Raw genomic sequence first — 16906 nt, 5'->3', positions numbered from 1 at the left:
AGTTTCTTCAAACTTCTTCAAGACATAGTTCTTTATTTTGATGACACCTTCAGGCAAACGTATTTGCCATTTCTGTTATGAAACAGTAACTAAAAAAAAACAATCAACTAACTCAGCATTGAAAACTAAATTCTGTTATTCATATTTCTTCACTATTGCAGGGGAGAATGTTTACCTACATCAATCAAGTTTGAGTTGAACAAAAAACAAGCACTGACTGTTCAGTATTAACATATATACAGGCCTTTAGGGCAACAAAGCTCTATCAGTAACATTAACTCCTACTGACTTTATCATCTGGTTGCTGTAAAAGCAGGAGCTGCCAAAGGGTCTGATAAAGAGGAAGTGTTTACAAACTGTTGGCAGGATACCTAATTTTATATAACCCAGACCACAGGAAATGGATGTCTCAACGGAAACTGCTAATAAAGAGTACACTGGGAATAGTTTTGTCTGTGAAACCTGATTCCTTTGGTTTAAATTAAATAAGTATTTGTATTGGAAACAGACTCTAACAGATCACTGTGACAGCTATGGCTACTTTGACTACTGGGGGAAAGGAACACAAGTCACAGTAACTTCTGGTAAGTGATCATGTCATGTATTTTGAGTTGGTGAAATCCTATATTTAACTGATTATTATTAGTATTAAATAAAATCTTGGTTATATTTTGCATCTAATGTTATCTGGTGTAATACCTGTGTAAGTGGTAGGTAATAGTTTCTCGGTTTAGTGTAAACACCTTTGAAATGACACAAGTAGCTGGCAAAATATTTTTTGCACTAAAGTGCAATTGAAATCTGTCACTGTGACGACTACTTTGACTACTGGGGAAAAGGGACAACTGTGACTGTCACAACAGGTAAAAATATATGTATTTTTTCCTTTCTATGAAAAATTTAATAACACTTTTTAAATTGTTGTATTTAGGGTTTTAAAGGGACATGTTTTTGTATGTTGGATATGTTGAGTTATTACACTGTGAACGCTGCTTTTGATTACTGGGGAAAAGGAACCACAGTCACTGTCACAACAGGTAAAAAAGGTTTTTGTCTTCATATTATAAATGTGGTTCTTTTAGAGGCATTTTTTGTTTTTTTGTTTGTTTGGTTTTTCAACATTAGTGTGACCATGAGAATCTTCAAGGTGCTTGTTTTTGTATGTTCAATGTGTTAATGCCTTATACTGTGACGATGCTTTTGACTACTGGGGAAAAGGCACAATGGTCACTGTCACAACAGGTAAGAGGAGCTTTCTGACTTAATTTTAATACTAAAAATATAAAACTTTCACTGTTAATTTGGCATATTTAGAACTTGGAGGTGATTGTTTTTGTACGTCGGATATGTTGAAATATTACACTGTGACAACGCTTTTGACTACTGGGGGAAAGGCACAATGGTCACGGTTACATCAGGTAAAATTAATAATTTCTTTCTCTTAATGTTAAGATTTAAATTTAAAGACTGTGTTGTTGTTTTTTCAAAGAAAAATGTTTTTCATACTAATTTCTATATTATTACAAGTCTATAATCTGTACTCTCAGTTTAATCTTTAATGGTAAAACTTAGGTATTATTTTTAAGAATTCGAATCTCAATTTGCAAAAACGAGAGTATTTCAGATTTTTGGTTATCGTAAAATAAGATGGAAAAATGCGAACAGGTTTTTGTACAGAGCGCTAAATATTTCTTTAGATTGTGGCCATTCTTTTGACTACTGGGGAAAAGGCACAATGGTCACTGTCAGTTCAGGTATGAATTTTAACATTATTCGTATAGCTAACTTTTTTTTCCTGCTTAATTATATAAAATCTGACAAAGAAATTAGAGAAAGTACCTGGTATTTCTTTCTCTTTAATTCATTTAGAAAATAATTATATAAGCAGTTATTTAGGTGAGAGTGATTCAAATTATTTCCAAAGTTAAATGATGTCACCAAGTAATGCCATATCACAGAAGTTAGTTTTTGTGACAGGTGTGAAAAGACTCTGTTAACTGTGATAACTGGGCTTTTGACTACTGGGGGAAAGGTACAATGGTTACAGTCACATCAGGTAAGGTGATCTAATTCTTCCACTTTAATTTATGATTTTAATTTAAATTTAGAATTTTTTAAAGAAATATTGTGGTTGTGAGAAAATTCAATACCGTCATTTGTAGACTGCTGAGGGATAAATGTCTTATAATTTACAGACTTGGTTTAAATGTTGGTGGTGAAAAACAGGTTTTGTTCAGTCTTTTGAATCTCTATATATTAATTATAAGGAGAATATAGCAGATTGTAGACTGTTATTAGATGGAGCGTAAGGTTTTTGTATACAGTTGTCAGTAAATTATTAGACTGTGACTACGCTTTTGACTACTGGGGAAAGGGCACGACGGTCACCATCACATCAGGTATGAATTGTTATATTTCTTGCTAAAGAGAGAAATTCCTAATCCCCTGTTACAAGACAGTGTAATCATTTTCATTTGTTTACAACTATAATGATAAATTTGGTAAATTAAGTACTTATATCATCAATTTTCTGTAGTTTGTTACAAAATTTGTCAAAAAAAAAAAAAACTAATTTCAGACCAATTTTAATTAATAAAAATCCTTAAGTAAGAGTATCAAAAATTTTGTGAGAAGTAAGAAAAGTATCCATTAAGTATCTCAAATGGCTTTAAGACTTATAAAATGGCTCACCAGTTACGGCATCGTCAGTTAAGATATGTCTCCATTGGATACAAGTTATAATTTAACTTATGTGTCACTTCAAAATTTAATTGTGTTCATATACATTTGCTATCAAAACGAGTTATTGTCAAATTGGCTTTAACACACAGTGTATTTTGGGGGATTTGATAGATTTTATAATCTTCTTCTTAATGACTGTTGAAGTAGACCTTTTGTGTATCATTAGTAGTTTAGCCTTTTTATATTAAGAACTAAGTAGATTCAGTACTGTGCTACGGTGCTTTTGACTATTGGGGAAAGGGGACAACAGTCACTGTTTCATCAGGTAAGTAAACCATTTCATCTCAAACATCAATGCTGAAGTGAAATAAAATTTAATGTGTTCTTAAAAGAATTTGGTATCAACACTGTGAATGGATTTTTTACCAACTTTATGCTATTCTTTTTATTTATTTCTGGGTTTTTTTTTATTGATTTTTGTCCATAGTCTGCATTTAAAATAATTTACAAAATTATGTGGTGTAGAGTGACAAAGAACTTTAACTTATTAAGAACTTATTAACTTATTAATAATATAATATAATATAATATATAATATTTAAATGTTATATTATAATATAATATAACATTTAAAATGTAATGTCTTCATGCTGGCCTTTATTATGCAACACAATCCACTCAAGTGTTTTCTCTTTAGTCAGTTCTAAGTGAAAATGTGTGGTATATTATTGTATTTCTTTTCTGGTGTCTTAATTACTGTTATATGCCCCTTTCTTAGCCACTTCAACTGCACCCACTGTGTTTCCTCTGGTACCATGTGGCACTGAGAGTGGAGAAATGGTCACTCTTGGCTGCCTTGCCACCGGCTTTAACCCTCCTGCGGTGACTTTCTCGTGGACCAAAGGCGGCGCTGCCTTGACAGACTTCATCCAGTACCCTGCAGTACAGAAAGGCAATGTTTATACTGGAGTCAGTCAAGTCCGAGTGAGGAGACAGGACTGGAATGCACAACAGAATTTACAATGTGCTGTGACTCACGCTGCTGGGAATGCACAGACTATTGTCACACCACCACCACCACCACCACGTAAGCCTTATACTTATCTTATCTATCTGACATATAAGTTTACATGAAAGCTCTGTGAAAATATAGCAAACAAAACAATTTGAATGAATTTGTACACAAATGCACAGGCTGATATTATAATAGTCTGTAAGACTTATGTTAAGTCATTTAAGTTCCTTTTCTTAGCTTATTTGAATTGTACATACATCACATACATGATGCATTGCTACAGTAAACTTATTCAGTGCACATTTTCTGAAGCAATATTTCTTATAAAGTATTACTGAGTCAGATCTAGTGATTGTTACTTCTAATAGGGTAAGAGTCGGTTATCTAGTTAATCTCCAGTTTTCTTTTTTTGTTTGTTTTTTTGTTGTTGTTTTTTGAAGAAATTATCGTAAATGCACCCCAAGCAGCTTATGTAGACAAATAATTGGAAAAGAGGTAGGAATAACTGTTTAAACTTACAACCAAAACCCAAACTTATTCAAATAATTTTTTTAAAAAAAAACCACAATCAACATAAAAGCAAATATTTCACTTTAAAATTCCTAATTTGTTCATAAACCTTGTGGAAACACACACACACACATAGTAAGGTGGAATGAGAAATAGCATAAATCCAAGCAGTGTCGCTCATGAGTATTAAGCTTTGGTACATTGGTTGTTTTTTCATTCTTCACTCATACACTATAAGTCCTCTGCGCCTATCTGAAAAACAGTATTACAGCATGTTGTGCTTCTTTACGTTTGTCTAAATAATCCTCATCCTTTCTGATCTCTGCCTGTCCCCCTCCACTTTCACTGCATTGATAATTAACATAATTAACATTGATATTATATGTGTGTTTGCTTGCCAGTCAATGTATATGCAGAAGTGAGCAATGAAGCTCTGCAGTTCCATTATTTCCTTTTGTGACTACAGTAATCTAATTTTCTTTTGGACACTGTGCAAAGTAAAAAAGTGAAAGGATCTGAGCATGAGGAACTAGAAAATCAATATAGTATGAACATTGGAGCAACTTATTTATCTCAGCTTCTGCATATACATATATCTATGTATATAAATATTATTTCCTGCTTCTGCATACACATATTTGTGTATATCTTTGTTTTTCAGCGCCATTTAAGCAGAATCCGACTCTTAAAGCGTTTTCCTCCTCTTCTGATGAGGATGATACCTATACTGCCTCCTGCTTTGCCAAAGAGTTTGCACCAAAGACACATAACTTAAAATGGCTGAAAAACGGAGTAGACGTCACCAGCACAATAGATCTGACCGAATCGAAAAATGCGGCTGGAAAAACACTGTACAATGCAGCAAGTTTTCTCACAGTAAACTCCAGTGACCTGAATGATCAGACTAGATTTACATGTCTGTTTACTGGAGGAGAAGGTGGATCTTTGAATAAAACTGTCATTTACAAAAAGAACCAATGTGAGTAATTGATTTGTTTTCTTTTTTTAAAAAAGATACATTTATTTTTTAATATGGTTTTGTAATAGTTTTGCTCACTAACTGTTTTTTGCTTCATTACTCAGGTCCTGGTTGTGTTACATCTAATGTGAAAGTAGTAATCATCGGCCCCACAACTGAGGACATGCTTGTCCGTAAAAAAGGAACTATAACATGTGCAGTCACAGTACAAAAAGATGAACCCCAAATAACCTGGGAGGATGAGAAACTAGGGGACATAGCAAGTAACCCAGTCACTAAAGTCAAAGACAATGGGAATACATACGTGTCTAAGCTTGACATCACCTATGACGAATGGACCAGGGGGGTAACACGCTTCTGTGTTGTTCACCACGAAGATTTGATTGAGCCTTTGAGGGAACCTTATAAAAGGGATTTCGGTAAGAAAAACACCCTAAAACTGTGTTTAGTCCTTATTGACATCTTGATATCAAAGACATTATAAGCCCTGCTTCTCAGTGTGTATGTGTATGCCTGTGTGTGTGTGGATTTAATTTCCTGTATTATTTTGGTTAATTATGCTGGTTAATGTATGTGTGGCACAAAGTCTCATGTTGTTTCATGCTTACAGGAGGAAACCCTCAGCGCCCGTCAGTGTTTATGCTCCCTCCTTTAGAACAAACTAACAAAGCAGAGGTGACCCTGACTTGCTTTGTGAAAGACTTCTTCCCTAAGGACGTTTTTGTGTCTTGGCTTGTGGATGACGAGGAAGCAGACTCAATTTATGCTTTTAATACCACAGAACCCATTGAAAACAATGGATTCTATTCTGCTTATGGCCAGTTATTTGTCAGCCTTGACCAGTGGCAAAGGGATGATGCTGTCTATAGCTGTGTAGTGTACCACGAATCTGTGGTTAACACAACTAGAGCTATTGTCAGGTCCATTGGGTACAGAACATTTGACAAAAACCGCATTGACCTCAACATGAACATCAACCAAGACTCCAAGTGCTCGCTCCAGTAGATGTTTCTCATGTCTCTGTCTGCTGTTTGTTGTTTAATGTCTGTTGCTTGTGATATGACATTGTGTTTGTGTGTTTTAATGCAGATTCAAAATAAAAAAAAAAAAACAGTTTGCAACTCTGTTGATGTTCATTACATGTAGTTCATGTCTTCGTTTAAATCATATTTTGAGCTCTATGTTTATTGTACAGTCACAGTGCTATCCTAATGTAGACAGTAGCATGTTTGGGTTATTTACACAATAATTACACAATAATACACAATAATAATATAAAAATATTTTTAACATCTAATTTCTACTAGAATAATATAACATTACTAAATGAGGTATTCAGGGAACAGTCTATGTTTATTTAATATGCAGATAGTTCAGTAACACTGCTTCTGTGACTTGTCTTTGTGTGCCTGTGTTTCATCTACTGAGTCTTGCACCCCTTAAAAACAGACGACTGCTCAACACAACCCTTTAAATCTCCCAGGCAAATAAACAATACTGGAGTCTTTCTAAAGCAAGTCAGGAGTCAGGATTGTAGCTGTGAAAGGACATGAAATTCTATTCATCCTTATGGGACACTCATTTGACCTCTGTCAGCTTATTTTTTTCTTTTCTGTCATTATAACTTCCAGCTGAGTTGACTGACTATGAATCTGCTATAGCATATAGAGTCAAAACATATGTATTTAACCCACAACATAAATAAATAAAATCTATAAGTTACTATCTTACAATGTGTATTTCAAAGTGGGTTGTGAAATGTCCAATTATTTGACACAATAACTTTTGTTCATCTAGATCTTCTCATCACTGACTCTCTGGAGCTTCATCACCCTGGACTATCTGGAGATGATAACATAGCAAGCGTAGCTATCGTCTTCATCCTTCTCTTCCTCATCACTCTGCTGTTAATCTTTGGAACAACTGTTATCAAGGTAATCAGAAATTTATGTGCTAGCATTGTGTGCAGATTTAACTCAGCAATGAGCACTTTGACAGATTATATTTATCAAGCAAGCAGCTATGATAGAAAAAACTAAAACTCATTTAGCATTCTGCATTTTAACCATGAGTCAGAATAACTCAAACTTTTCAAATTATTGTAAAAACAACTAAAAAATACTGATTACCGAAAACACTGTATCTATGCACATTAGAAGCATTTATGATTATGTCAGTTTAATAAACCAATGTGAGATTTATTTAATACAATAAAAAAAAGGAAGAAAAAGGTTCACGTTATCCCAGTGAGGGATTAGCTACTTCACAATTCAGCTGTTGCTGTGAATTTAATTATCTTTATACAGTTTTTGCTAATATCATATAAACAATATATATCAGCTAAAATTCAGAGTGCTGAAATTGTATAAAAACATAATTTAATAGATGAATGTTCAAAGGCCAACTGATATCATACTGATATCGCCCTACTCAAAGATCTAGCTGTATGGACAAAGACAAGGCTTTTAAGCCAGAAGTCAGAAGCAGCAAGTGTAATTTCTATTACACTGATGTTGGAAGACCATAAAGACAAAATCGTTTCAGGTCAAAATGAAGCTCTTTCAAAATCAGTGCGGCATGTGTGGTGGATTACAATATTTAAGATATGGTGACAAAAGTGATAATCAAACTCGTTAAATTGTGTGATATTATGTGGAATAATCTATGCCAATGTCAAAACATATATAATATGCTCATATCTTTGATTTAAACCAATTTTATATGTTTCAGTTATAAGAAATTTACACTACATAATGTTACTATTTGAGTTCATTTTTCTTTATGTCCCAGTGTAGCTTGTATATCCCAGTGGTTTATGTCCAGATGACAAGTTTCTGAATGCCTTAATCAATCAAATGCATATTATTGAAAGTAAATTGATTTAGAAATTATCTTAATACTGTGTAACAATCTGTTATAAGCAGCTTTGTCTGCAACTGTTAGTTTGACTTCCTAAGTGTATTTCAGCTGATATTAAAGTAGTGTTCCTTATAAATTTATTCAGCAACTATATTTACCCAACTTCAAAATAAACGTATAGCATTTTAAATTTCCTGTGTATTGATACATTTTTTGATATATGTGTAGCAATTTAACTTCATACAAAAGCACAATTTATAATGAAGTAGTGGTGAGCAGTATGAATTAAATCCTTTTGCTGCAAATTCACTATTTTTTAATTTTTTTTAACAGGTCAAATAAAACAAATGGACTGTGAAAGGACTTTTGTGTGTGGGAAAAACAATATTTCTCAAACATTTTTTTCATATAATCTCATACTATCATGTAAGTAATCGCAACTGCCTCTTTTAAACTGCAAAAGCTTTATCTGTTTTTAAAAATAAATGTTTTAATGAAGATAAAATTGTTTTTCTCTTGCATTATTTTGAAGTTGTTTACATTATCTGAAGGTTGATCTGTAAAGGCTGAATGTATTTTAAGGATTATTTATATGTATTTAATATTTTGTCCTTTTTTAAACTCTCTAATATACAGTTCTGTTCATCACATCCACAGCACCTGGAATCAGCAGCCCGTTCTATACCGAATATGCAAAGTAGTAGATTTTACAGTTGGTTGCGTTTTACTCTATTATTAGAGGATTTGAGAACTAAAACCTTTGGCAAAGTCATGAGACGTGAAATAAAATACATGTGGTACACATGCAAACTGACATGAGAAATTTAAATGTGTACTTGGTTTCGATTACTGGCACAACCGCACCTCACACCTGGTGTCTGTGATGCTCCGTTGCTCTTTGCATTCTCTCACTTCTGTATTTTGGTACTTTTTTGAGACCCGGGTGTTACTCAATGCTTCCGCTTGCTGCTTGCCCTGATCACTCTGCCCTATCATGCATAACAACTGTGCAACAGACTTCCTGCCCTATCTTCACCTGACACAGCAACACCAAACAATGTCAAATTATAACTCTGCCATCTAGCCTAAAGACAAACACACTACACTTTAAACTGAAATGAAACAGTTCCTCATTTACCAAAATCTGAAGGTATGTATAACTGAGATGACATTAACTTTTTTTCTTGCTGCGTTAACACAAAATATTTATAATTATGCATGTAAAGTCAAACTAATATTTGCTCTTTCTCAGTGCCTCGGATTGTCTCACCAACCATCACTTTGTACCCAGTCTGGGATGGGGAATTTGGAATCTCAGCAGTAAGGCTCATCTGCACATTGAGTGACTTCTTTCCAGACAATCTGATTTTGAAGTGGGTACAGGATGAACAACCACTGAATCAAAACAACGAGGCAAACACAAGGAAGCTACAAAGTCCAGAGCAAGGGATGAAAACCTTCAGCCTGAGCAGTGAGCTTTGGCCAAATATGACATTGTGGGCAGAAGGCTCAACTTTTACCTGCATGGCTGATCACAATGGCGTTAAATATATCAAAACAATAAACATTTGTCACAGTAAGTATGTAGAGTTACTGACTCAAAGAACACATTTATCATGCACAAATTCTTAATATGTGAAACAAATTGAGATCAGTCTTTAGTTAAAAGTTTGTTTTATTAGCTCGCCATATTAATAAGCAATTTTTCTTATAATCCACAGAAATTCACCTTTATTGTAACGATGTCAGACTCTAATGTTTGTTTGTTTGTTTTTTACTTTCCTATTAACAGCTCTTCCAAGCTCCCCTCCCTTCATTCAAGTGGAGATTTCCAGCTTCAAGACTGCAATTACCTCAAATACTGACGTGCAAGCAACATGTTTGGTCCACACTTATTTTGATGCCATGATCACCTGGCTGATTGATGGCACAGCCAAGAGTGAAAGAGTGACCCAAGAGAAAAACGCAACTCATATAATCAGCAATCTTACAGTTCCCTCGACTCAGTGGGAGAAAGTGAAGAATGTAACATGCAAAGCAGAGCATAAGTGCTTCACATCTGCTGAGAAGACCATAAATATTGCAGGTAAGATGATACAACAATAGGAAAATCAGACATGTTATGACCAAAGAGCAATTAAAATAATGTTTTTGCATGATCATCCAGGTTGTCCAGTTAATACTCCTTTGGTGGAGATCAGGCGATCTCTCACAGATCTGCTGAAGAGAGACCGTGCAGTGTTCGAGTGTGACATCCAAAAACTGTCGTCATGTGACCTCTTCATCGCCTTAGAAGTCAATCATGGTCAAATGCTAGAAAAAAAACATTATAATTTTGCTGAAGGCTCAGTAGTCAATCTTTCAATCAGTAGTCAATTCATTGTCCCTCAGAAGTTCTGGATGAAAGACCAAACCTTTACCTGCAAAGTGAATCAAGGCTTTTCTCAAACTTTTCACTCAAATTCCATCAGCAATATTTTTGGTGAGGAGATTTCCCTTTTTTTCCCTCTGTAGAAGCTGATTTATCTTTGTTATTTTATAGTTACATGGTTTCTATTAAATAGACTAATAGATGCACTGATTTATGCCCCTTTAGTGGACCCATCCATGGAGCTTCTTCTGGTTCCCAGTAAAGGTTCAGAATCAAAGACTCTTTCATGCTCTGGATGGGGCTTCAACCCTCACATTAAATGGTTGTCTGAGTCTCAGGAAAGGTCTCCAAATTCCACTAATATCAGCATGAGTGTAGATGGACATATTAGAGTAACGAGTCAACTTGTAATTGATCACTCTGAGTGGAAAAATGGGAATACCTTCACCTGTGAAGTGTCTGACAGGTCTCTGAACACACGTATCACAAAAACGATCAGTCTCTGTTCAGGTACAGTGAAAATTCTCTTATTGTGATACTCATTAAAAATACAATAAGACTATTTTTAAATTAGAAATTTGGATATGACACATTTTATAACTCCAGGGTTGTTGCATATTATTTTAATTTATTTATGTATTCATTTTTTTAAATTAATTTTATTTTTTATAGAAACTCCATCATCATCACAGCTAGTTGGGGTTTATGTCCAGGGACCACCACCACAGCTGACTGAGAACAAAGGACATGTGACTATTACCTGTCTTCTGGTCGGCCCTAATCTTAATGATTTCTCCATCACCTGGAGAGTAGGTGGGAGTCCTGCGAGTAATGTCCTTACTTATCCCCCATTGAGTCACAGCAATGGAACAGAGACTCGACAGAGCTTCCTTAATGTGTCAGCAGTGGACTGGAATGCATATACAAACATTTCTTGTGAAGGAAAACATCCATGCTCCAATCAGGGGAATGAAGACCATATAAGCAAAAGCACAGGTAATGTTAGAAATGTAACAAATTGATTACAGCTCTTTCTAAACTTCATGTTCCTCTGGTTGTGACTATATTTTTATGGTTCTCTCCCCTTTGTGTTTTTCAAGTCCGCCTTGTGCCAACAGTGAAGATAATACAACCAACTGCCTCTGAACTTTTTATGTCTGACAACGTAACGCTTGTTTGCCTAGTGTCTGGATTTTTCCCTGCTAACATCATAGTGTACTGGGAAGAAGATGGCCAGACTCTCCCATCCTCGCATTATGTTAACAGTCCTCCATGGAAATACTCAGGGAGCAGCTCTTACTCTGTGAGCAGCAGACTAAACATATCCAAAACTGAAGACAAAAGGTCTACGTATTCTTGTGTTGTCAAACATGAGTCATCTAAAGTGCCTGTTGAAGCCAATATAACAAATGTGTTTGGTGAGCTGCTGTTTAGCATTTAATATTTACCTATTATTTCCAGTTGAACAAACTGATTAAAATTGATTGACTGATTGCTAAAATTGTTGTGGATATCTTTCTAGCATCAGTAATCTACAGCCAGCTATCAGCCTACTTGCTTGAGGGCTCTAATGAACTTGTGTGTCTGGTCTTTGGCTTCATTATTCACAGATACACCGGATTGCTGTAATTTATTTGACAACATTGTGCATGCTGATGTGAATCAAGACACAGCTGAGGAAAGCTGGAATGTGGTTTTCACCCTCATTGGTTTTTTCATCACCGCCACCATATATGGTATCATAGTTACATTGATTAAGGTAAGCACTTGTTATTTGAAAAGTAAGATTTCATTCTAATTTTTCAATCGAACCATGCAGATTATTATAATTACTCTTATTACTATCCATGCAAAGGAGACAGGGAGCATAGAAAACACAGTATATACATGCACTACAATCATTACAGTAGGATGCTGTGAAAAATTGTGACACACAAATCTAATCTAACAATTCAGTCTGTATTATGTCTGTGTGGAAGATTGGAAAGAAAGCAACTTGACTTCTTTAAGTTTCCTGAAGAGGTTTCGCCTCTCATCCAAGATTTTTTTTTTTCAGTTCTAAAACCAAATGTTGGAGAGTCCCAGGTATTGAAACCTCGGTAGGGATTGTCTTTTACCAAGATTGCAAAACTCAGCTTTAAATCTCTATCTAAAGGATAAAGATCACTCTTTTGAGTGTTCACGTTTTGGGCTGAGAAGACAGATGATTCACATCTTGGCTTACTGACCTAAATAGGTTATTTGACAGGGTGGGCAAAGCTATGGTGATAATTGCTTTTTTTCACATCTTGGATCAAATGATGGGGCACATGGTTAATAGTGGATCAGTCACCCTCTTAAGGTACAACACTCACTAGTGTTTAAATACCTGGAACTCCCCATGTGGTTTAAGAACTAAGAAGTCATTTGAAGGAGAGGTGAAACGTCTTCACAAAACCTAAAGGAGTCCAGTTACTTTCTTTCTCAGCTTCTAAGACTGTATTATGACATTCCACTTGGTGCTTAGTTGAACTTTCAAATATAACAAATATATACAACTTTGGTTTTTGAATGAAATACGTGCATATGCCATATAGATGTTGGCACTCAAAGTTCCCTGTGCAATGTTTAGGCAAAGTTTCATTATGATTAGTCCACTCATCTAGAAGCATATAGTGTAATAATAATAATAACTGTGGTTGTTTCAATTACACTTTTATTTATTTCAAGACAAAACAATACAAAGTTGTCACTAAAGGATTCCATTTCCTCTCTCATTTTTTCTTTCAGACTAAATCATGATGTTCACAGGACGGTTCCTGTATTATGACTGAAATATGGAAATTCTGGGGGTTTGAACAGCACCTGTCCTGACTAGTTTAAACATTTAATGCTTTTTGTTTCCATGTTATTAATGGCATTGTTTATGCTTTACAATTTTTGACATTTGTGTTTTAGTTTTGTGCTAGATGTGACATGTATGTAAGATGATGTGAGGAAATGCATTAAAATCAATAAAGAAAACGAATGACTAAGTACCTTCATTTCTTCTTGAATTCAGAAAAATGCTAACTTACCTCACAGAGTACAAGTAATGACACATACTAATACAAAACTGTTTATCTTTTGGAAAATTGTGTTGTGCATCATCATATTGTATTACTTGGATTTTCCACAAGATTGAGACAAATGTGTAGTAGCAGCAATATGGGTGCCACCTCTATGTGAAAACCTATGCTGATCATAATTTAAAGATGCTGACAAGATGTGATGGGAAGGCAGTTGTGTTATAAAGAGGTGAATTCATTTCAAAGTACAAAGAATTAAGGCTTACTATTGGCTACCTCTGAAATAAACTGGATGTGTGTTTGTCCCAGTTGGCTGAAGACCCTGCGGCAGCCAGCCCAAATCTGTGACGCACCCCCACCCCAGGTGCTTACCTGAACCCTTCTGTGTTTCCATACATAGCAATGATAAATTTAAACCAAACATCCCACATTAGCTAATAATCCACTAGTAGAATTCCTGGTTAGTCTAGTCTGGTTCGGGACCAAGTGATAAACTGAAAAGCAGTGAAGTGGTTAAAAGAACATAAATGCTCTGTTCATTCAAAGAAGAAAATAAAGATTTATCTTTAAAAGAAATGAAGTCATCTAATGATTTAATTATCAAGAGAGAAGGAGTCTATGGTACAGACTATCCCCTATAAATTCACTTATTGATATGGGAAATAACAGTATTTAATGTTCTAAAATATAAACATGTATTTATAAAATTGGATTGTAGGGTGAATTATCAAAGTGCCAGTTTACAGACTATATAATATATAGACATATAATATATAGACAATATACCCCCAATATTACCCAAACCACTTCCCTTTATCCTGAATTCTTTGTATCTCAGTATTTTATCTGCCCTTGTTATTGATGCTACAGCTTTGTCTTTATTCAAGAAGTCCCACTGAATGTTTTCTCTTATGAAAACAAATGATGAACTACATTAAATAAAGTAATTTCATACCTCAAATCATCACAGTGACAAAAATATGAATCCAGAGGCCAAAACACAATCCAACCATGAAAACTGCATCATGCCAGGGACCATTCCCCCATTAAAACATGACTGGATCATTTACTGGAGGAAGCAGATTGTTAGGATATGTGGTCCAACAACAGTGTACCACTGCACTCTGGTGGACATAGTAATTATGACATCGGAAAAAGTAAAGCCTACTGCAAAATAAGATGATGCCACAATGAGTCCTTCACAGAAAAGTGGTCAGTATGGATGATTGCGGTTTAAAAACACAATAAATAAATAAATGAAATGAAGTCATATCACAGGACATTTTCCACTTCAAACTAATATTCAACATGGCTTTGCCTCATAATCAAGTCTGCTTCTGATTTTTGCATTTCAGTTTTTTTAAGGTCATGTAGGAACAAATTACTAATTGCTGAGAGTTTCCAGGTATACTGATGCTCTGTTTAATCTGTTTAAGTCACAGTTATTATCAAATCGTGGTAGTGTGTGTGAAGGTCGCAGTGTCCAAAAGGGAGAAAATAACTTTTTAGTCTAAAAAACGAATTTAAAAATGCCCTCCTAAAAGCTATCACTATTCAACACTGGTCATAGAAAACAGAAACAGCAACAGGTTTATTGTGACCACTGTAGTCACACTGACAAAGAGTCAAAGTTCCAGGTCACGTTTTTCTTTAACTTTAACTTGCAAGGATTTCATGAATTTCTTGAATGAATGTTCATCAAAATATGAGGAACAAAAACAGATTTTTAGTTTTAGTCTCCTTTTCTATTTAATAGTTATTTGTTCTATTATAAGTTAGTTAACACTAATGTAAGTCTATAACCAGCAACCGACCAACACGGTGATGTAATGTTCTACACTGACACAAGATGGTGCTAAATATGTTCTAAAAACGTTAAACACTTCTCTCTTAACTCAAGCTTCACAGACAGTATTAAATCTATGCCCCTGTTGCTTGTCTTGTGTTTCTATGGTGTATTGACAGTCATGTGCTTTTTGTGCTGAGGTGTTTTTTTTCTGTTATCAAACTGTTCTGCCATTAGGAGCTCAGTCTGAGTGGAGTTTTTTCTCCTCCTCTCACCTCATGTTATGTATTTTCGTTGTTTTTTCCTATCAGCCTACCTCTCTGACATGTCTTCCCAATGTGTTGTTTGTGTAAGTTTGGTTAGAAGGTTCCTTTGTAAGTGTGCATGCGCCATTAGCGTGCGGCCTGCTGTAACCCTAATTTCCTTCAGGATTAATAAAGTATTCTGATTCTGATTGATTAATCTGAGTTAACTTCAATCATTTCTACCTTGAAACCATGATTATGCCTTTTAGACTCCATTCCTACAAGACTGCTCAAATAAATGTCACCATTAATAGTGTTTAAATTCTAAATGAGGTTAATCTGTCTGTATTAAAAGAGTAGATACCACAGGCTTTTAAAGTGGTGGTAACTAAACCATTACTTAAAAAGCCCTTACTTGATTCAACTGTCTTATCTAATTACAGGCCAATCTCCAACCTTCCTTTTATGTAAAAAAAAAAAAAAAAAGAAGAAGAAGAAGAAAATCATGAACAGTAGTTGTAAAACAGAAAACTAATAATCTCCAGATGAGGATTAATTTGAAAAGTTTCAGTCAGGATTCAGAATTCATCACAATACAGAAACAGGAAGTTATGAATGATCTTCTTATGTGCTCTGACTGTGGACTCATCTCTGTGCTTGTCCTGCTAGACTTTAGTGCAGCAGTCCATAACACTGACCACAATATTTCACTCCAGAAATTAGAACACAATGTAGGTATTAAAGGCACTCTGCTGCTGTGATTTGAATCATATCTATCTGATAGATTCCAATTTAAGCATGATAATGAGGAGTCTTTCTCAGACACAAAAGTTTTTCATGGATTTCCTGTGTCATGATTCAATAAATTTTCACATCATGCACACATTATTATGCTTTCCTAAACTTTATTAAGTTAATATTATTAGAAAATAGTGCAAACATTTTTATTGTTATGCAGATGATACCCAGCTCTATACAGAGCAACCCCTCATTCAACAACTGGAGTTTCCCTTCAGAACTGCTCCATGGACGACGAATGAGAACAAAGTTACAGGTAATGGATATGCCTGTTCCCCAGACAGAGAGGCATACCATGTGCGAAAGAGTTAAGAATAAGCAAATGAAAATGAAAGAATACACTGATGCTCGCAGACACGCCAAACCGTCCAACTTTCAGCCTGGTGACAAGGTATGGGTTAGGAAGCCATGGAAGGTAAAGAAAGGCGAGTTAAAGTTTTCTAAACCAAGGGCTGTCATGACAAGGAAAGGACCAAACACTTATTTGCTGGATGATGGAAGGACCTGGAACGCCTCACACTTATCGGCTCTGTCAGAGCTGAACACAGGTACTGATTCTGACACAACAATGGACTGTCATAAACCAGGAACTGATCTAGCATCTAACTCTGAGT

General features: G+C 35.0%; 1 protein-coding gene and 1 gene segment (V, D, J or C); both read left to right on the top strand.

Annotated features, from left to right (window-relative positions):
• The first annotated feature begins 3519 nt into the window (after positions 1-3519).
• On the top strand, positions 3520-6191 carry LOC116328186. The segment is given in 4 exon segments: positions 3520-3769; positions 4869-5186; positions 5291-5605; positions 5797-6191. Coding segments are annotated over 4 exon segments (1278 nt in total).
• Positions 6192-8382: 2191 nt separating this feature from the next.
• Positions 8383-16906, top strand: part of LOC116328182 — a 38259-nt gene continuing 29735 nt past the window's right edge. Inside the window, exon 1 of the mRNA XM_039611182.1 lies at positions 8383-9195. The gene's annotated coding sequence lies outside the window, so the exon portion shown is untranslated. The remainder of the gene's footprint in view (positions 9196-16906) is intronic.

This window comes from Oreochromis aureus, linkage group 4 (assembly GCF_013358895.1).
Source record: "Oreochromis aureus strain Israel breed Guangdong linkage group 4, ZZ_aureus, whole genome shotgun sequence".
Classification (NCBI taxonomy): Eukaryota; Metazoa; Chordata; class Actinopteri; order Cichliformes; family Cichlidae; genus Oreochromis; species Oreochromis aureus.
Note: the sequence above shows the minus strand (reverse complement) of the source record. Positions and strands in the feature narration are given on the sequence as shown.